The sequence below is a fragment of the Trichechus manatus genome, unplaced genomic scaffold (genome assembly GCF_000243295.1).
Source record: "Trichechus manatus latirostris isolate Lorelei unplaced genomic scaffold, TriManLat1.0 scaffold00053, whole genome shotgun sequence".
In the NCBI taxonomy this organism is placed as follows: Eukaryota; Metazoa; Chordata; class Mammalia; order Sirenia; family Trichechidae; genus Trichechus; species Trichechus manatus.
The window spans coordinates 9,841,113-9,862,794 of NW_004443989.1; the positions used below are offsets into that span (position 1 = coordinate 9,841,113).

The 21,682-nt window shown below is 48.7% G+C and overlaps 1 protein-coding gene across 3 annotated transcripts; it reads right to left on the reverse strand.

The window, feature by feature from the left end:
• Nucleotides 1-333: 333 nt before the first annotated feature.
• MTHFSD (methenyltetrahydrofolate synthetase domain containing) lies at nt 334-21,038 on the reverse strand. Of its 3 annotated transcripts, XM_004377742.2 has the most exons (9): nt 20,947-21,038; nt 18,249-18,352; nt 17,654; nt 16,461-16,573; nt 14,465-14,578; nt 13,389-13,479; nt 10,711-10,823; nt 10,282-10,407; nt 334-2,625 (listed from the first exon to the last, which is right to left on the reverse strand). In XM_004377742.2, the coding sequence occupies exons 1-9, from the start codon at nt 20,960-20,962 to the stop codon at nt 2,137-2,139; spliced, it is 1,167 nt and encodes a 388-aa protein (XP_004377799.1). In that variant the 5' UTR covers nt 20,963-21,038; the 3' UTR covers nt 334-2,136. The 3 variants fall into 3 exon arrangements, with proteins under 3 accessions (XP_004377799.1, XP_004377798.1, XP_023588325.1); XM_004377741.2 differs by lacking the exons at nt 16,461-16,573; nt 17,654 and adding an exon at nt 16,315-16,428; XM_023732557.1 differs by lacking the exons at nt 16,461-16,573; nt 17,654; nt 20,947-21,038 and adding an exon at nt 16,315-16,428 and having other exon boundaries at nt 18,249-18,586.
• Nucleotides 21,039-21,682: the final 644 nt, after the last annotated feature.

The window sequence follows — 21,682 nt, forward strand, 5'->3', positions numbered from 1 at the left end:
TAACTCAACGGTCTGAGGGTAGGTCTGGCTTCAGGCATAGCTAGATGCAGGAGTCCAGACGGTGCTGTCAGGATCCAGCGTCTCTTGCCCATCTCTCGGCTCCAGTGTGTGCACTCACCTAACATTTCGGCCAGGAGTCCCACCTGCTGGAGACACAGCAGGGGGTGGAGCCAGGTGTCCTAGCTGCAGCCAGTGCTGTCACTAGGGTTGGTGTCACCCCTACCCATGATAATTACAATATTGTAGCTAAAACACCAAAAAATTTGACAAAATCAACGACTATAAAAACATTGGCAGCAACAAAAACAACAGTGCATGCTTGTAGCTTGTGTAGACAAAACCATGTGATTCGAAGTGTCATTGTAACTGGGTAATAATGACAGCTCTGACCAGAGCGTGTAAGCTTCAAAAAGTAAATCAGCGTGGAGTTTTAGCCTTGTACGTATATTGCTACATGTAATCCGGGCTTATGAAAAATGCTTCTGTTGTTACAGCTGACTACAGGGATATATTTATAAAAAATAAATTTTTGCACAAAAATTTTATAGTCATTTTGGTGTGACCATCTCTGCAGTGTCACCCAGTGTGGTCTGCACCCCCCACCCCCTCCAGTGATCCAACTGGCTGCAGCCTGTTTCCCGTCCTCCTGAAGCCACTATTCTAACTGTGGCAAAGAAACAATAAAAGTGTAAACAAACAATAAACAAAAGTGTTTCACGTGGAGGAAGTAGTCTGAGAAAATAAGGCAGGGTGAGGTTGGAGCGACCAGCAGCTACTCTGGCTGGGTGGTCAGAGGTGGCCTGTGACATCAACCGGACAGAGAAACCAGCTGGCCGGAGGGCGGCCGTTCTGGGCAAAGGAGGCAGCGAGCGGAGCCCTTGGGCCTGGCCCTGAGGCACTTTAAGATCTCTCCACCCCTCGTTTCATTCATGACAACTTGGGAAAGAAACCTGCATTCAGAGCAAAACCATCATAAGAGTATAGATTTTCTCTCCGCAGTCTCCACGGGAACAGCAGTGAGAAAATGCCTTTTCAAGGGAAGAGGGAGACGACGTGTTCTGTAAAGTATGTGCCAGGCCAGTCCTCTCGAGGCATAATAACATGCTGAAAATACCCTTGGTAAGACCCTCTGGCTAAAACATAAAAATGTCCAACCCATATGCATTTGAAAAAAAAAATCTCCACTTAAATGCTTATTTTGACTTTTTGCCCAGGATCAACTGCAAAAGCACCTCTGTTCAGAAGTGCAGGTCGGCCATGCTCCAGCTTGTTCCTCAGGAACAGAGACCTGGAGGGAGAGAATACCAGAGACCTGGGTGCTGGGCAGATGTGGGTGTGTGTCTGTGACATGGGCTGGGAAGGGGACACAACCTACTTTTCAAAGCCAGCGTCTCCCCACTAGACAAAGCTTCCTGCTGCGCTGGGCAGGGCTCCCCACGGAGGCAGGGGTGAGGGGGCGGCACTGGGGGCACCAGGCCAGCTCCACTCACATGCAGGCCCCTGAATGCGCAGCCCCGTACCGTGCGACGCTGTGCCTGTGGGAACGAGTCCTTCTCAACTGGAGCTGCACCACTTGGACTTCTTCGCTGCCAGTACAGCTCCGCTGGTCCAGTAATACCCAGCTGAGGACCTGACAGCCCCGAGCTAGTTCTCCAGTCTTGCCCACCCTCTGCCCTCCACCAGGGCCCTGCCTGGGCTCCCCAGAGGCAGGATCTCAGGGGATTGGCTATCTTCCGCCTCTGATCTCCCACTCCCCCAAATTCAGAACACGGACGCTCCTTAATCACTGTCATCCTTCCTCCCCGTCCACTGCTCGTGCAGTCTGAACCCTCTGGAAAATCAGCCTAAAACATCAATGCAGGCGAAAAGACGGAGATAAGCTGGCACCTGAATTAGTTTTCAGCCTCCTGAATACCGAGGTACATCATTCACTCATGTCCCCTGTCCATTAGGGGGCTGCTGGGCACTCGTGGGAGGCCTGTAACTTCCTAGAAAGAACTAGGACTTAGAACCAGCCGCGGTCTGTGATGCAGAAGGTCTGTATGAGCCCCACGCGGCAGGCTGTCAGAGCGGCCAGCGAGGATGAGGGCGCCCCCTCCAGCCTGGCTCTGCCTGAGGATGCTGCTGGCCACCAGCTCACTTGTCCCTCAGCTGCCTCACCAACTCGACCTGCAGGGTGCTGGCCCCCAGGCGCAGGCCCTGCAGGCAGGTGATGGCCTGCTCTGCTGCGGCCAGGTCCCTGAAGGCAAGAAGTGCCGGGCGTCGCGGGCCCTGCCAGGTGAGATGCAGGGGTGTTGCACCACGCTCCCGGAGGGCTCTTTTCAGTTCACTCACTCGGGCGCCTGCGGGGAGGTTGCTCACATGGATGGTGGCTGCAGGCAGGGCCGCGGCATTAGGAGGCAAGCCCTCCCTGTGCAGGCTGCTGCAGGCTGCTGGCACAGAGCCCTCCACGGGCTGGGGGGCATCCTGGGGCCTCTGGACAGCACTTGGGGGAGCCGTGTGCTTGCTGCCAGCTTCCCAAAGGTGCTGCTGCTCCCCATGAAGGGTGACGTCCTTCCCTGCCTGCTGCTCTCGATGGCGAAGGCTTCTCAGCACCGGGATTCTCTCCAGCATCTCAGGGCTGATCTGAAAAAGGAAAGCAGTTCCCGCTATTCTCGCTGTCCCAACAGGGAACGTGCCTTGGTGACCAGGCCGTTGACCACACAGGTTTGCACAGGGGGTCTCAGACTCTGACACACTTCTGACACATGGACTGGACGAGTGTGGTGCAGCGCGGGCCTGGGCAGTGGGACCCCCACAGTCATGAGCCTGGAGCTGTGACCCCAGTTTCAGTGAAGCCTGGACCTCACTGGCGCTGCGCTGGCCGTCTGCCCAGCTGCCGTCACAGCTGTAGGGACAGCAGGCACGCTCTACTCTCTGCAAGGCCCGGGGATGAGAACGCCAGAACAGGGCTCTTTGGCTGGGCCCCTACCAGAATGAGCTGAGGGCAATGGTCTTAGGGACACAGGGACATGAACGGCAACTCCCCTGACTCCCCCAGGACAGCGGGGTTGTCTGCCTCCACACCCTGCCTTCCTACACCTGCGCCTGGGATAAGGTGAGAAAAGGCCAGTAAGAGGGCCAATGAGTCTTCTCCTCCCCTCACCCCTCACAAGGGAACATATCTGGGGCCTCAATCAAGGCTGCAGTGGGAGAGCACTTTCTAACAACAGGCCCTTAAGCAACAGAATAATGCACACACAAACCTTCTCTCTCAGTTGCCTAGGTCTTCTAAACATGTTGGCCTCATCTGGGTTGGTCCAATCAATCAGCAGATACTTCCTGGGGACCTCTACAAGGAGGCGGAAGAAGGGTCCTAACAGATGAGGCCATTTCCTGCCTTTAGAATAGTCTCAAATGGCTGATCCCATTTGAAGATTGTAACTGGCTTGATACAGCCTCATATGTGAAAATCCATCTGGCCCCACCTTGGGGACCGGTCTGCACCAGGGGGGCTGCCCGCATGGGTCAGACCAGTCCAATGATGCCTGAACAATGAGACTTGGAAAGAACTGGCCCTATGTCGTCTGAGGAATCATAGGGGACAAAAAGACACGGTTTCATCCTTCTTGGCAGTTCTCTATCTTTAGAGATGACTTTTGCTTTCCTTTTGGACACAAAGCTTGTAAGTGAGAACAGTGACCGAGAGACAGGCCACTGGTGCTCCACACACGGGCTTCCCAGAGGTCTGTTCTGATGGATCAGAACACAGATTAGCACACAAGCTGGGCAATTACAATAATTACTAGTATCGATGTTCTGGAGTCCCTGGGTGGTACAAACAGTTAATGTGCTCGGCTGCTAACTGAAAGGTTGGAGGTTCAAATCCACCCAGAAGTGCTTCATAAGAAAGGACTGGTGATCTACTTTCAAAAAATCAGCCATTGAAAACCCTGTGGAGCACAGCTCTATTTTGACACATGAGGTCGCTATGAGTTGGGGCTGACTGGACAGCAAACTTGTTTTAATGATGTTCTGATTATATTTGGAATAATATATAATTTAGAGCAATGGTTCTTCACCTTGACACGTATCAGGGATTCTTGAGATAAGCTATGGTTCCCTTGCAAGAACAAAGTACCCACAGTTTTGTGAACAGTTTCCCAGGGTCCGTGCAGGCTCAGAGTCTGTTCACAGCCCACAGGTCCAGCTAGGAATCAATGATTAAAGTAAGAGTTAAAGAAATACAAACACCTAGAATAGTCAAGTACCTTCTTGCAAACCTAAAGGTTCTCAATCCTTATTGACTATCTGGCTTTGTCTCACCATATGAGTATAAAATGGTCTCGCTTCACCCACAGCCTTCTTGGCGGGGGGTAGAGGGGTGGTCCTCAATGGCTGCGTGCGGTCTGCTCCCTGCTCAGCATGTCAGAAGTCTCTGCAGGGGATGCTTGTCCTCCCTGGGTCTCTAGGAGTGAACGGGCTCAGGCTGTCACAGACGTTGCAAAGAGAGATGTGCTCCTTCTAACGTTCCATCTCTGAGATGCAGAGGAAACCAAAAGCAAAACCTCTGTTTGTGCCATGGAAAGGGCCACAGTATGTGACTGTTACTGTTGGGTGCCACTGAGTCGATTCTGACTCATAGGGATCCTATAGACAGAGCAGCACGACCCTGTAGAGTTTTCAAGCTGTAATCTTTACAGAAGCAGATCACCCAGTCTTTCTCCCACAGAGCCGCTGGTGGGTTCAAATCACTGATCTGTAGGTTAGAAGCCGAGCACTTAACCGTTGCGCTACCAGGGCTCCTTCACGGTATGCTACTACTCTCTTCTACTCGAAGGAATCTTCCCCCACTTGACCCCTTGCGATTCTTTTGAACTGATTTGCCACAACTAGACTAGACTCCCAGACCAGGCTCCTGGCAGCTCTGGGACCCAGGGATGCCCCTGGTAACTGCAGCCAGCCAATCAGTGGGTCCTGGGATGCCCACAGGTGACCGCAGCCCAGCCAAGCAAACTTCCGTCCACACCCCTGTGCTACCTTCCTAAAGAGCTCAGATTCTGGCTTTCTTCCAGCATATCTGAAAACCAATGGAAACAGGTCATAATGAGACTTTGAAGGATTTCTTCAGTTACTAGCTCTAGTATTTAGGAAGGATGAGCAAACTTCAAGCTGCGATTACAAGCAGTGAAAACATAACTGTGTTCTTATGTGCAAGAAAGAGCTGTCACTCAGGGTGGCAGAAGCCCAGGGCCAGAGCGGCTCCCTGGTGGAGGGACTGGCCGTGCTCTGCTGACACAGCCTGCCCATAGACTCCCCCTGGGTGGCTGTGGCTCCTAGGTTTCTGACCAGCGGAGCCAGAGGAGGCCCCGCACCCTGGCTCCTGCAGCAGAAACCCACTCTGAAGCAAGCTGGGGGAGTCCACAGGCCTCCTCTGCTCCCCTTGCAGAGGCTGCGCATACCATCATCAGCTGGAGCATGCTGAAAATGTCTGCACCGCACGTATAGATCATCTGAAAACGGTCTCCATTGCCACCCAGCCCACACAGACGGGGGCCTTTACAGTGGAAGTGTACACCCTGCCGGTAGGAAAACTGCTCACGTCAAAAGCGAGGCTTTTTTGTTGCTTTGGTAAGGAGTGAAAAATCTTAGTATCAGTCCCTTCTCCCTCTCTCCTCCACCAGCTGTAAGTGGAAAAGTCTTCCTGACTAGGAAGTGGCTTCAGGCATTCTCCCGGCTACATGCGGTTTTTGACCTTGAAGACTCGCCCGTGCTGAGGGCGCTGAGCAATGACAGGAGCCCTCGCACGCAGCAGACGATCTGACTCCCACACGCGACAAGGCACAGCTGTCTGACTCTGTTTTTCCTGGCTGGCAATTAGGAACATTTGTCTCCTTCTGTCAATTTTCCATGTGCAGTGAAAGATTTCTGCTTGTTAATCAGACATTAAAACATATTTCTGCCCTTCTGTCACTAATCACTCCATCCTCAAACTGGATTTTCTTTTATATGCTACAGTCACTCTTCACTGAAGCATTCAGATGCCAGCCATTTATAAATATATATTCTCTTTAAAGATCATGTTTAAAAATCTCTCCCCTAGGAATACATGCTAAGTACAAATCAGAAATCTAACTCTCAAGACATCTGTTGCCAACCCAAAAAATGGGGACTTGGATCTTATTGCAGCTACAAACTGGACTGGTTTTGGAATGCTGGGCAGTTGCTTGGCTCTGTGGCTCTCCCTCTTCTCGATTAGACAGTGGGGGACTGGGGGAAACAACCTGAAAATGCCCCTCATTCTGAAATGCTGTGATGTGCTTGAGCAGATGTAGGCAAAGATACACAGACACCAAAATCATGTCTGATGTTGAATACAACAACTACCAACATTATTAATTCTCTTGCATGAGAATGAAGCTTATCCTTCACTGATGAAAATGCTTTTAGATACTTCCAAATGACCAAGGTGGAATAATTACATATCCGCAAGCATGCTTAAAAGAGGACAGAGAAAGCCAAGGAAACACGTTCTTTTCCACACCTGTCATTCACACCTTGCAAAACTGATTAGTGTTCTGATCCTAAGTATCACGTACAGGCAGCCCCTAATCTATGACGTATTTAAGTTACAACAAACCACACTTACAACCATTTGTTGTTGGGTTTTTTTGTACATCTTATCCTTAGTAATATGTACTACATACAGTGTTGCAGCGCGTAATTTGCTGCTGTTATCATTCGGCATTCTAAGATGTTTACTTGCAGATGTTCAAAGATTGAATTTATAAAGATACTGATAATATAAGGCAATAATGATGAAAACTAAAACAAAAAAAAACAAAAAAAAGGTATTTGACTTACGTCAGAACTGACTGACGACGGAATTGTCGGAATGGAACCCCGTCGTAAGTTGGGGACTACCTGTAATTATAACAGGGCTCAGTGACGACATCTTTCTGCAGAGTTGGTCAGAAGTGTCAGTTAGTGCCAAAAGGGTCCATTGGGTTCGTTAGTTGGACAGATATGTAGGTAGATAGGTAGAGAGAAAGACAGACAGACATATGATGGATGGATGGATAGATAGACAGACAGATAGCTGCCATCAAGTTGATTCTGTGGAGCCGGGGCTGGAGAGCCGACCAGTGGTACCCCTTTACAGTGCACCTCTGCAGAGACTGGTGGGAGGCCCGGTCTTGGCTCAGCCAACCACCCAGCTGGAATAGAGGAAGGATTCTGCCAGCAGCAAAGGAAAGACAATTAGTGCAACCATGCCCAGGCTGACTTCTCACGTTTACTAATGACACTGTCTCACATTCACAGTGATGAGTGATGACGACAGCAAATGCTTACCACACGCTGTACTCAGCCCTTGGCATGCACGGTCTCCCAACAGCCTGTGCTGCTCAGCTTCATGGGTTAACTCGGCTAGGGCAAGCGTACCTGTTACTTAACTGAACTCTCACATCTACAATCAGTCGACTTAAGTAGAGGAGCTCTCCCTCGTAATCTGGGTGGGCCTCATCCAGTCCACTGAGAGGCCTTAAAAGCAATACCTGAGGTTCCCGAGGAAGAAGAAATTTTGGCCCTGGACCGCGGCTTCAGTTCCTGTCCCAGTTTCCAGCCTGCTGGGCTGCCCTACAGATTCTGGATTTGTCCGCCCCACAACTGTGTAAGCCAATTCCTTGAAATATGCCTTCTGTATATTCTATCTATATGTCTCCTCCTGGTTCTGTTTCTCTGGAGAACACTGACTAATACAGACCCTATGAGGTTAGTGCTGACATTTTACAGATAAAACACTGGGGCCTTGCAGAGGGTGCCCAAGGATAAAGATACTGAGTGATGAACATGTGATTCTCTAAGCTCAGCTCTATACCCTGTGCCAGAGGGTCTCCCATTTTCTAATCAGGAGCACAGGCTGAGGGAAAGCCCATGTGGACTTTGAAGGTAGGTCGAGGAGACACAAGTTTCAAAGTCACCACAGGTAGACACTCAGAGTCTTATCAGACTGGCCTATATATAAGCTTGGGCAAGACTTACATTTACCGAAGTGGGGAGCTAGGCTGGGGGATCCAATGCTGCAAAACCCTTGAGCATTAGGAACGAGTAAAGAAAAGGCACCACATTTTACACACCATTCACATTCTTTGTGTAAGAGATCTGCAGCATTTAGAAGAAAATGATATTCTGGATATTCCAGTAAAATAGGCAAAGGCCATTCTTGGATTCTAATACATACATGATAATGAGTCCATGACTAGACTATCATGGAAAGACATACCAAAGTTTGCCAAAAAAAAAAAAAAAAAATCTGAAACCATGTATAACATAGCACTGAAATATCCTGAGAGCTAAAAAAATGGGGCTGGGGAGGGTTACACAAGAGGGTTATTCCAATCTTAACTGCAATTTAGGGATTTTTTTTCCAACCAACATGAATGAAAATTCTCTTTGGCTGCACAGCTACCGAGGAAGAATACAATGTTCGGGGACTAGAAAATGTTACAGCTTCACATGGTCAGTGCAAAGCAATGGACAACAAGGTGGGGTAGAACTGAGAATGCAGGACCCAAAACGGGAAATAGCTTTTCAGAAATTTGCGATTCCTGCCAAAGCTGCATCAATGACCACCATCTGCCAGGAAGAGGGGGAGACCGCTGGGGTTCCAAGTAGCCAGGAAAGCCCCCCACCACCCTGTAAGCATCAGGGTGCTGGCTGTTTTGGCTTTCTTTTATGTAAGAGGGAGTATGCTCATCTAACATGTCCAGTGACCTCATTATTTTCACATTTTTCTTGTTCACACCTTCAGATTCAGCTCTGGCTATTCCCAAGGCATCACCTCTCTCTTTCTGAGACGCCGATGCACCTTCCTATCAGCCGCTGCCATCAACCCTCTTCTGAGACGCTGCCTGATGGGCCCATCCCCTAGCGTAGCCCCCGCGACCAGCACCCTCCGCTCTGAGAGGACAGCCATCACTCCTTCCCTGTGTCAGCCTCCACCTAAAGGTAGGCTGTGGACCCAAATTCGGAGGTAATCCAAGTTCTTAAGAAAGATGCCAAGGGAGGTTTCACTATTCTTGAGGTAAGGCGACCACCTTCCCTGGCCACATCCATAAAGTATTGTTCACGGGAGCACACAGAGGGGCCTGCCCATCCACCCCAGCCCAGCCGTGCTCAGGCCTCACGGCTGTGTTAGGGGCTGGCTCAGGAGCAAGTGCTCAGCCACCCTGGCCATCCTGGGGCCCTAGCCATCTGTGGGTGCCTGCATGGAAAGACCTGCTGGGCCTGGAATGACGTGGGGTGCTTCACTTCTGTGGTCACACTCTGAGGGGATGCTGTTTACTTTCCATGCCCCACAGAAGGCCTCTTTCAAACTCTGGATGATTCAGGTTTGAAGAATGGGATACATAGACAAGAATGCTTGTTTCCAACAGTCTCATCCAAATTGAGCCCAACCTCTCAGTGTGCCCCCAGTAATTACGGCTGCTTGACGCAGAAGCAGAGCTCTAACGCGCAGGCTGGCCGCTGGGGCTCAGGTTTCCACTGCAGGCAAATTTGCAATACATGTCCTTACCTACTCCGGAGAGGAACATCACAAAGGCACCAGGCTTACAAAGGCTTCGGGGGCTGCCTTCCACACCATTTTGTTTTGCTTGGTGCTCCAGATACACAGTAAGAAAATCTCTTTTTATAAAAGGGAAAACTCATGGTCAGGGCCAGGCAGACCACACTGTAGCTGGGATTTGTTGTTGTTAGTTGCCGTTGAGTGGATTCTGACTCATGGCAACCCCGTGTGTGCAGAGTAGAAGTACTCATAGGGTTTTTAAGACTGTGACCTTTAGGAAGCAGACTGCCAGGCCTTTCTTCCAAGGCGCCTCTGGGTGAGTTCAAACCACCAACCTTTCAGTTAGCAGTTGAGCATTTAACCATCTGTACCACCCAGGGACTCCTGGGATAGTAGAAAGCAACTCTTAAAAATGAGGAACAGTTAGCCAAATATAAACTCAAAGCCTCAGCCTCCCAGCAGACTGGTCCTCTCGGCTGTGGACAGCTGGTGCGGCAGCAGACCGGGAGCCTGGCTGATATCAGACCCCAGGAGCTGTCAGAGCCGATCTCGGGGTGCACCCAGGGACTCTGACTCAGCCGCCCCAGTAGCTGCACTGTTCTAGTGCTCCACAGCTGGTTCTGATGTACAACCGTGCTAGGTCTGCGGCCGCTGCTCTGCCAGGCAGACAGCCCTCTAGAAGAGAGCTACCTGCTGAGCTGCAGAGCCTCCCTGACGTCATGGTGACAGCCTACCTTACACCATGTGATGCCCTTTGGCTTTGGGCGCCTGCACCCCGTCATGATGACCCTCGTTGGTGTGAGCACATAGTCGACGGTGAGGTCATGGTCCTCAAGTAGTGCTTCAGGGATGTCGACCACCTGTCAGACAGAAGTGGACAGAAGAGCTGATGCAGCATCTCTCTGGGGAAGGAGGCTAGTCGGCAGCAGCACCCCCTCTGTAGACGCAGCTCTGTGTCGCCCGGAGAGGATGCATACTGGCCTGTCAGCACCACGCCTGATACAAGCCTGTGAGAGGGAGGGGCCTGTCTGCCTATCAGTCCCCCTTGCTCCCCTCTCTCACTCTCTCGGGGGGTCTATCTGTTCTGCCTGTTTGTCCCTTTTGCTATCGCTCGCTGGGAGGAGCGTGGCACTGGCCCTGCCTGGCCCATTCACAGAAAGCACCTGGCCGTCGTGGACGACTGTGACCACGGGCGTCTCCTCGCAGACGGCCCCCATCGACACCATCATGGCGTACTCCAGGTCAGCGTAGCCTTCTCCCTTCCCGATCCGCCAGCCTGAGAGAGAACGCAGAGAATCAGCCCTCTGCGGGGTCTGGGACATTTCAAGGAAGGAATCGTTAATTACATAACATCAGAAAGAGAAACCTGAATCCAGGATCCCCAGCCCTTCCCCAGGAACTGTAACCACCACGAGCAGCCCACTGAAAATTGACTCTCAGGAGTTAAAGTGGATAACTATACGGAATTATGTGTAGTGCTTAAAACACAGTCAAGTGAGCAGCGAGCATTCTAAACATGTTACAAAAGGAAACCGAGCTCATACTCACGAGCTTTAGGTTAGCAAGGCTCACGTTTAAATGCAACAAAAGAGCAGTTTTTAAAACGACTAAGAACAAATTCTTTCTAAAAGCAAAATGCTTGTGATCTATTTACTTTGGAAGAAAAATAAAAACTTTGAAATCACAGATTCATGATTTAAGATGACACAGCCTGCCTCTAATAAAGCGCTAAATAATTATCTAACTCCATCCTGCAGTTCTGGAGGGAGAGGCTGTTTTAGTAACCCTAGTTTGATTGGGAAATCTGTAATGATGGCACAATGAAAGGTCTGCCTAAAGTTTAAGGAGAAGCTCACCCAACTTCCCAGGAGACGAGAACAAGAGAGTCAACATCGAATGCCTCTGGCCCCCAGATGAGGCTATACATTGCTCTCAGTAGGAAGCCCAAGGCATTTCAGAAATGCTGGCTTCTCAGTAGCACCATCGACAACATCACCCAGAGCACAAGCCTCACCGCCAATGTCTTTTTAAGATTCTCATCTGGTCACACTGCTTTCACAGTTAAAAACCTGCAGCCACGCATGCAAAGAAACAAGAATTCAACAGAAAAGCGGCAAAGGATGCAAACGGTTCAGGGACAAGATTCACAGCAAATGAACGATGAACATGAAAATGTTCCCCTTCACTCAGACTTAAGTGCAAATCAAAAGGCAAACAAGATGCCACTGTTCACGGCCAGACGGGTGGGAATGACACAGTCTGCTAATTCCAGCTGTTAACAAGGGAATGAGACAGGGTGGGCATGCAGTGTCGGGGACTGGATGGGGCGACCCTTCCAGTGGGTAATTCGACAAGACCTATCGAGATTTAAAACATACCCTTGGGTACGGCAATTCTCCTCCTAGGAATGATCCCAGGGACAGTCCCCAAAGCTCCCTAGACTTTGTGACAAGGAAGTTCCCTTCTGTATTATCTGTTTAAAAAAAACCCAACCCAACCCTGGAAATAACACAACTGTCTATCAGTGAAGGCCTGGTGAAATATATTCTGGGATGTTCCATACAGCCCCTTGACACAATGAGGTCAGCCGTGTGTGCTGACGGGAGACCTCGGAGATACACCATCAAGCCAAATATGAGCACTGTATATACTGTTACCCTACTGTGAAAACAGAAAAGAGATACACCTACTCCTCACTTATCGACGTGGTTAGGTTCCAAAGACCAGGTTGTTATGCAAAAATTGGCATTATGTGAAAATGGAAGATGCCACATCAGATCACAAAATGGAAGATGACTACATCATTACATAACTGCCAAATTAAATCATTACATAACTGCCATACCACTGAGAATCATGGCCCAGCCAAACTGACACCTAACCTTACCCATCACAGCCAGTGTTACTCTTGCCTTGCACCTTGGCGTTCATTACTGCCAGACGTACAGCGCAAAATAGTCAGATAGTAGATTTTTTTACTATTGTTGTAAATTCGAAATGTCAGTTCACGAGATAGTCGGTAAGTGAGGAGTAGGTGTATATATAAAACTTCCATATAAAATTTGTAAGACATCGATGTCAGACACAGGTGTCAGTATGGATGTGTATACACACAGGAGCTGTTAGCAGTGCACATTTGGGAAAAGCATGGACGCAGCTTTCTGTGCCATTTAAATTTCCTAACCATATGTATGACTATTTTTATTATTTTGTTTGCAAATCAACAGGAGGTTATCCAGGCAATGAGACATATAAGACAATTTTGTTTTCTTCTTTATACATCCCTGAACTACAAAAGGAAAACCCTGTATTTTTTCTTAAAGAGGAACCTTTGCTAACTTCCCATTGCCAAAAGAGCGTGGCCCCCATCCGGGCGAAGGGCCAGTGCAGTCTCACCTGCCGGAGGGCAGAGCCCCAGCAGGCAGGAAGTCCCAGCCACACAGTGTTGTTCAGGAGGCGGCCACTGCATAATAAGAACAAGACTCAAGACCTTGTGTTTTCCCCTTCACTGGATTCCCTCCAAAACCAACTGTTTACTGACATTCTGCACATAAATTCAGCTCCAGTTCCAGCCAACTTGAGAACAGACAGCAAACCTTTCACCACCTAAGAGAGTGTTATCTCACTTTATTTCTCCTCTTAGAAAAGTGAACACGCTGTAAAGGTGTCGAATGGGGCCGGGAGGGGAGGGACGAAGCACGGAGGCCATGGTGTCTGAGCCCAGGCAGGCATCTAGAAAGCAGAAATTGCCACAGGCTTTCAAACGACAGACAGAGGGTTTGCAGGGCAGCCCCTTCAGGAGAAGCCATCCTGTCCCAGAGTGCATGCTCTGCCATCTCACCTTGTTCAGAAACAGCGACGGAGCCCACAACAACCAGATCCACAAGGACCCTGGAGTCCAGTCCGACAGGCACACTGTAGTTCCTCACACCCTAAAACAGAGACATGCGCTTTACAGCCTCAACTGCAACCACGCTCTCCCTCTATAACTCAGCAATCTAAAAGCGCTCAGGGTCTGAATCAATCTCCTATACAAAACAATAAACGCCCCACCCTATGATAAGCATGAGGCAGGACAGAAGTGAGTTTTCAGGAAAAACATTCATTTCTGGAGTCATTTTAGGATTCATATCCCACAGTTTCCTCCCCAGGAAAGTGACCAGGAGGAAGTGACATGACAAATGAATAGGACATCCATTTCATGATATTTAACAAATTGTCTTTTCTTGTTAGGCAGAAGAACACAGGCTCTGGAGTCAAACGGAACTGAGTTCAAATCCACTATTGGTCATGTGACTGCAGTGGGCTCTTTAACTCTCTGAGCATCAGTCTCTTCGTGTGTAAATCAGGGATACCCCCACCTGCCTCATCATACTGTTACTGGGATTAAGTGAGAGAAGAGGAGTAACAAATTTAGCACATAAAAAATGGTCAGTAGGGTTGAAGGTTTGAGCCCATCCAGAGGCACCTTGGAAGAAAGGCCTGGCAATCTACTTCCAGAAAATCAGCCATTGAAAACCCTGTGGAGCACAGTTCCGCTCGGACACACATGGGGTAGCCATGAGTCAGAGTCCACATGCAAACAGCAACTGGGGAAACCGACATCACACGTTAACACTAGAGGGCGCCAAAGCACCAGTGATTTACTTCTGCTTTTCTTTTTCATCAAGGAATTTGTAACTTGCCAACTTGGTGCAAAACAGAAACTGAGCTACACAAGCGGAATATACTTGTTCATGTTTTTTCTATTTGGCTTCTTTAATGACACTATTGCTGAACATTTTTAACATCCTTGTTCATTTAGCTTTGTTAGAAATAGCTTCCAACGTCATGACGCTGTTTCATGCTATGTTAATTCATCTCACGTCTCCACACGAACAGTTCTTTTTCTCAGCAATGTCGCCTTCTTGCACTTACCTGAGAGGTGGCACATTTTCTCAAGATGTCTTTCGTTGCCCCAGGAGGTGGTATGATCTTATTGAACAATCCCGTTCTCAATCGTGGTGTTGGAACTAATAATGTCTTGTGGCTCTTTTAAAAGAAAGAGGATCCATAAATTAAAAAACCATACATAACAACCTTCTTGCGTATGTGTTTTAAACATTTTAGGAAAAGAAGCATTTGCTTGTGTGTGTGCCAAGGAAATTACTTGTATGCAAAACCAATTAAATTGTGTATGTGTGTGTAGGGTGGTCGATTTTAGTTAGAGCTACTACTCCGCTGCCTTGCTATGAAGAGGCAGTATGGGAACAAAGACTGTTCCTACAGGATTGATGGTAGAATTAAACAAAGTGTTTAGAATTGTGCCTCCCACGCAATAAACATTCACTACTGGTACTACACTGCTGCTGCTGCTGTTATTACATCTAGTTCATCAACGTGATTTGTTGATAGGGAAATGAAACCGAAGAAATAGCGCCTCTGGAAGAGTCTAAAGGGAAGCTGCGTCCATCCATTAGGGAAAGTGTCCCTCGTGGAGTTGGCTAAGGAGGCTCCCTGCATCCTGCTCCTTCTTCTCCCCATAGAAACACTTTCACTTGTTCCTTTCCCTGCCCAGCATGAAAGGTGCTATGATGGTTAATGTTATGTGTCAGCTTGGCTAGGCTATGATTCTCAGTGGTTCGGCAGAAACTACGTATCACCTCCCATTTTGTGATCTGATGTAAGCAGCCAATCAGTTAGAAGAGGAGTTTCCCTGGGGGTGTGGCCTGCACCCATGATATAAATGAATGTTCTGGAAAAACTCGCTGTTTCCGATCCTGCACTCTTCTCAGCGTCTGACCTTTGGTTCTTGGGATGTAAGCCAGCAGGGGCCTCCAGCCTATGACCTGCCCTGCAGGTTTTGGGTTCACCAGTCCCTGCAACCACGTGAGCCAGTAGAGGTCATCAGTTTGTCGTCTGACCCACAGATTTGGGACTTGCCAGCCCCCACAATTGTGTGAGCCATTTCCTTAAAGTAAATCTCTCTACACATCTGTATACGTTTCACTGGTTTTGCTCCTCTAGAGAAGCTAGACTAAGATAAGTGCCCTGTGTCAACCAAGGGGTCTCAGTGGTTTGACTTGACAACAGTGGTGGGAGAAGTGAGTCACCAGCCAGCGTGTGGCCATGTTAGGCCTGCTGACTTGCAGAGATGCCGCGTCGTGGCAGTCAGCACCACAGTCATGCTGTGGAAAGCGATTTGTTTCAGCAAAACAACATCATCTATTATGTGAAACTGATGTGACTTTCATCTTACTGCTTTATAGCTCTTTTGTATTTAATTTGGTTTGATGGTTGCATAAGAGTATACATATAAAAAAAATTATATCTAGTTTTATGTTTCTATATATCAAATTAAATTATAGTAAGTTAAATTGACACAGAGAATTTTTTTATTTTTCCTTGAAAGGTGCCTATATATTTAAGTTGGGAAGCACTGCTCTAATTCATTATATATTTTTGGGACACATTTATCAGATTTCTTACTCATGGGTTATCAAGTTTTGAAGAATATTATAAATGGGGGAAAAACAAATAAACATGCTGTAGTCTTTCTCTTCTGGGGAGGCGCATCAGAATTTGGAATGCCTCAATGTCAGAGTTTTGAAAATCCTTTATCTTTGAATCGAGAAACACTCGGGACTTCTGACTGACCAATTGCTAAACAACAGAGAGACTCCTGGACTGTTCTTTCCTGTGCTGGGGGAATCAGAGCCTCAGTGTTCTAAATAAAGGGCTGTCTGCATGCACATAGGGCCAGCCTCTGCTCAGGGAAGTGGGGTTACCTGCAATGCCAGCAGCCGAACACCTTCCAGCGGTTTATCAGGGCCCACTTTAATGTTCCACGTCCTGGCAAAAGTTTCTAGCTCTTTGATGTTCTGGCAAGCCAGATAAGACCCCTAGTCAGGCAAACAGACAGAGATGCACTTACATCGAGGATGCAGAAGCGAGTATTTTTCTGAGGAGCATCAGGATTTACTTTAATAGTTCTGGCCACTTTGAATTCCCGCAAGTGTGGGGGCTGCTCAACAGCCCAAGAAGCACCTTATTTTTAAATGCACGTGCACATTACCAAGAGGGCCATCCAATATTATGACAACCGTGGTCTGTGCGTCCGAGCGTCTCACCCAGACAGGCAGGGTGCCTAATTCTGAAGACAAGAAGACACCCAAAGAAACAGCTCTGAAAGCAGCTGGGATAGAAAGAGACTTGACAAAGCTAGCCTAGCCCCAACTTATTTTTTACTGAGGTAAAACATGCATCCAAAAAATGTACAAATTGTTGAGTGCAAAATGCAATGAATTTTCACAAATGAACACACCTGTGCAACCATCACCTAAGTCAAGAAACAGACTACCCCTAAGCCGCGCCCACCGCCTCCCAGCTGACTCGCTGCTGAAGAATCTGTAATGACTGTGTGTCCTTCATCCTTTTCCCCTGTACTCCATGGACATTTCTCTCCCTGGAATAAACCAAAACCAGTTCCTGTTAATTCGTTTCCAGCTCACAGCAACCCTGAAGGACAGTAGAACTGCCCTGTAGGGTTTCTAAGGCTGTAATATTTACAGGAGCAGATCGCTAGGTCTTTTCTCCCATGGAGACGCTGAGTAGATTCGAACTGCTGACCTTTTGTTAGCAGCCAAGTGCTTAAGCACTGTGCCACCAGGGCTCCTCTCCCTGGGGTAATAAGCACTAAACCAAAACAACAGAAACAAATCAAATAATAACAAAAATTGTACGAATGAACAGTTTTCAAAGGGACATGTTTGTCTCAGAACCAGCCCAGCTGAGGACCAAGAAGGGATGGGATGACAATGCTTCCCCCAGGCAGGGGAGCCAGAGGCCAGTTAAAAAGTGGAGGGTGGCAAGCAAACAGGCTGAGTCCCACAGGCCTGGCCAGGCAGCCAGCATATTTTCAAAAAGTGCTTTCTTTCTCTCTTAGAAAATATGTGTGCCAGAGATGATGAGCTGTGTGATGTTCTGTCTTTAGTGAAAATTTTTTTATGTCAATATGATCATACACAAACGTCTTTGATGGTTTTATATTTTGAACAGTTGGGAAACTGAGGCCCAGAATTGCTGTTGTTATTGGGTGCTGTCAAGTTGATTCTGACTCATAGTGACCCTGTAGGACAGAGTAGAACTGCCCCATAGGGTTTCCTAGGCTGTAATCTTTACGGGAGCAGATTGCCAGGTCTTTCTCCTGCAGAGCCACTGGAGGGTTCGAACCACCGACCTTTTGGTTAACAGCTGAGTGCTTACCCACTGCCTTCCAGAGTGGTCAGGGTCTGGCAAGTCCTTTGTCCCTCTCCAAAGGGGTTAATGGCTGGGCTGCACTTGAATAGCCCATTTCCTCCACAATGTTCTTAGGGAAGCCAGGTTTGTGAAAAGGCAACCCAACAATAACAATCTTCCAGCCAGGATAAATATTTTTCTTTGTATCAAATAGTAAACAGTAGCCTTAGCACCACCTCATCCTCAAGACACAACCAACTCTGCTGAGAAAGGCAAGAGCATGGTCACTGGGCGTGAAGGTTAAGTAACAGGATGAACGACATCTCCAAACCCCAACCACGCCCTAGCCAGATGGTTCTGATTTCACAGTTCCCTGGATTCTAACCCACCAGAAAGCAGTGCAGGGGCTGTATGACCCATGTTATTCATGTAGGACTATCTAGTTTTCCTTTGCAATACTCCAGGAATGCTTTAGCTTTAGTACCTTGAAGTTAGGGATTCTGTGATGAACTGGTCGGGGAAAATCAGCTAGGTTTTGTGATTCCATGTAGTCCCAAATTTTTTCACGGATATCCTGTTTGGTGACACCTATCGCGACAAAGGGTTGTGTCTTATTAATAAAGGAAAAAGGAGTTGTACTCTGCATGCAGTCACATACTACCCTGTCTGCCTGCTCTACAGTTACACGCTTAACTCTCTACACCCATTGCCGTCGGGCCGATTCCAACTCATAGCAACCCTGTAGGACAGAGTAGAACTGTCCCATAGGGTTTCCTAGGCTGTAATCTTTATGGGAGCAGATCGCCAGGTCTTTCTCCCATGAAGTGGCCAGCGGGTTCGAACCGCCAACCTTTCATTTAACAGCCGAACACCTTACCAGTGTATCACCGGTTAACAACCATATCAGAGAACAAAATGCAGCCCATCCCATGTAACCAAGCATTCGTTTTGGGTTCTCGCTTGGACGCACAAGTTCTGTTAAGAAGCAAAGGAGCTGTAATCTAGTCCTCCTGTCTATTTAGTATTGATCTAGCTTTGATTAGTTTACTTTTGCTATAAGTCAAGTAAGCTTGTCTTAACCCTAAGTGATTTCTAAGCTTGTTGTTGGGTACTGTCAAGTTGGTTCATGGAGACCCCATGACTTACAGAGTAGAACTGTGCTCCATAGGGTGTTCTTGGATGCAATCTTACAGAAGCAGATTGCCAGGCTTTTCTTCCTCAGTGTCGCTGGGTGAGTCTGAACAGTCAGCCTTTCAGTTACCAGCCAAGTGCAAACCATTTTTTATTTGTAAGCTAGTTATTACTTTCGATTACCAGCTACAATTCCCTTGATTAGCGTGGGAATCTTTTATTCTATCTCAAACTTTGGAAATGCCTTTTCAGGCAACAGATATACGTCCTTAATTATTTGACTGAAGCAGTACTAATAAGATTTGCATGAATTGTGTGCCCCTCTTGGCAGCAAAGGAATATAAAAATCAGTTCCCAGTGAAGTAGAAAAAACATAAAGCTAACAACTCCAAATGGACACATTTTAAAACACTTTACTGGATATTCAGTTTTGTTGGTCCAGAAGGGTCTCCTCCTACTTGTACAGAAGTTTGTTTCAAATCACTTTGATATCTACTACCTGACTTGTTTTCCTAACAACTTCTTAGATGGCCAGCATTGTGTAAATTATTAAGAACTGCACACACGGTGGCACAGTGATTAAGTGCTCGGCTGCTAAATGAAAGGTCAGTGGTTTGAACCCACCAGCTGCTCTGCAAGAGAAAGATGTGGGAGTCTGCTTTCATAAAGATTACAGCCTTGGAAACCCTATGGGGCAGTTCTACTCTGTCCTATAGGGTCACTATGAGTTGGAATCAACTCAATGGAAATGGGTTTGGTTTTTGGTTTGCACACATGGTAGTCTTACTCGATACTATACTATCACTACCAACCCCAACTGACCACTTGGGCACCCTGATGCAACACTTGCCTCTCTCTTCTCCCTCAGGCCTTTGTACATCCTCTGCTCCCCTCTTCCTAGTCAGTTCCTCTTTCCCTTCAGGTCTAGCTAGACGCCACCTCCCCCAGGAAGCACTCCTGACTGCACAGTCTTAGACTGATGCCCCTCCTTTAGGAAGCAGGCCCCTCTTTCCAGTCCAGCTCACACTTTTTTTGTTTTGTTTTCAAACAAACAAAAACAATTATATTGGCACAACTATTATAAGCTTATTACCTTTATCACTTTCACTAACGAACTAACCCCGGACAGCATCTCCAGTATGGTGTAGGATACTGTGTGGGACACACCCATACACAAAATCTCAATGAATCACCAACATTTAAGGACTTCCATTTATAAAGCAATGGACTAGGGGCAGACAGGAGAAATACAAGGAAAGGGCAAGTCCCTGTCTTGGGAAACTTGCACCAACATGGGAAGTGATTAGAATAATAAAAGGTGACAATATTAACGTGTAAAATGCCTGAACCCTGTTTTGTAATGGCCTGTTTACTCCCCTGCAAGAGGCCTTAGGTCAGCCTGGGCCTCATTCCTCCTTCTGTCTCCAGTTCTGGCACAAGGCTCGCCTCCACCAAGGGTCGGTATTACCACCCCACTGTGCTGTAATCATCTTTATTGTGCTGTTTACTTCTCCCCAGCAGGATGCACGTGTAGGGAGGTCAGCAGTGGATTTGTTCGCAGTTGTCCTACCTGGATTTGACAGAGCCTGGAATGCCATGTGCATCAATGCCGGCTATTATCTTTGCCAGGCAATCCTGCAATCAATCAAGGCACTTCCTCAGGAGACAGCGACCTCCTAAAGAGCAGCGGCTCGGGAACATGTCTCACCGGTGCCTAGAGCAGGGCCTAGCACAGGGATAGCCGAGGTTGGACGGAATATCGGTTTCCGATCCCGCCCCTGTCCCAGCGGCAAGCCTGTTTCCCGAGTACAGCGGGGACTGTGTGGGGTGCCGATCTAGCGGGGCTGTTGTGACGATCTGTACTGCATCCACCGGCACCCACCCCGCGCCCAGACCCCGCTGCGGGCAGGAGGCCGCGGCCGGAGAGGGGAAAGGAGCCGATCCCCGGCTGCCCATTCTCGGGACCTGTCTCTGCTCCTTCCACGCCGCTCGCCCTCCCAGTGGTCCCCCCGCCTCCCTCAACCACCCAGTGACCACGTCGCACCCCTCACCGGCCCTCAGCTCCATGGCGACGCTATCACTGAGCGACGCCCCCAGGGGCGAAATCTGGCGCGGAGTGACGTCACCCGCTCCGCCGCTTCCTGCGCCTGCGCGCTGGCTGCGAAAGGCGGAGGCGAGGCCTCGGAAGGGCGGGGGTGTGGCCGCGAGGGGTAGGGGCGAGGCCTCAGGTGGGGGCGGGGCTTCGAGGGGCGGAGGCGTGACCTGGCTGGGTTTGCGCCTGCGACGCAGGGTAGGTCCCGCGCGGGCGCTTGGAATCTTGTGTCTACTTCCGAACTTCGCTCATTCATTTAACAAATACCTACTGAGCGCCTGCTCTGACCGGCTTTCTGCCGGCTCCGGAGATCCAGAGGCGAACAGCTCCCGCTCTCTCGGAGCCCACTACCCACTCAAACCCACCTTCCCCAGCCTCTGAGCCGAGAGGCCGCCTCTTCTGGGATGCTGGCCGGTCTTCCTGCTTCGGACGGGATTTCTCCTGCCAAGACCCATGGAGTCCTCGGCCCCAAGCCTGAGTGGGCGTCCGACTCGGCCAGCACTTGTTAGGTATGTCAGCATGGGGTTCGCTGGGCCTGGAGTCTGTTCCAGTCGCCAGGGACTCTTACCATGGCTTCTGGGGCTCCTAGAAACTCTCCCACTAGACAAAGCGGACCGAAGGAGCGTGGCAGCCTGCGTCTGCTCGGCTACAACGTTCATTCATTTGCTCATTTATTCATTCAAATAATCAAGGAT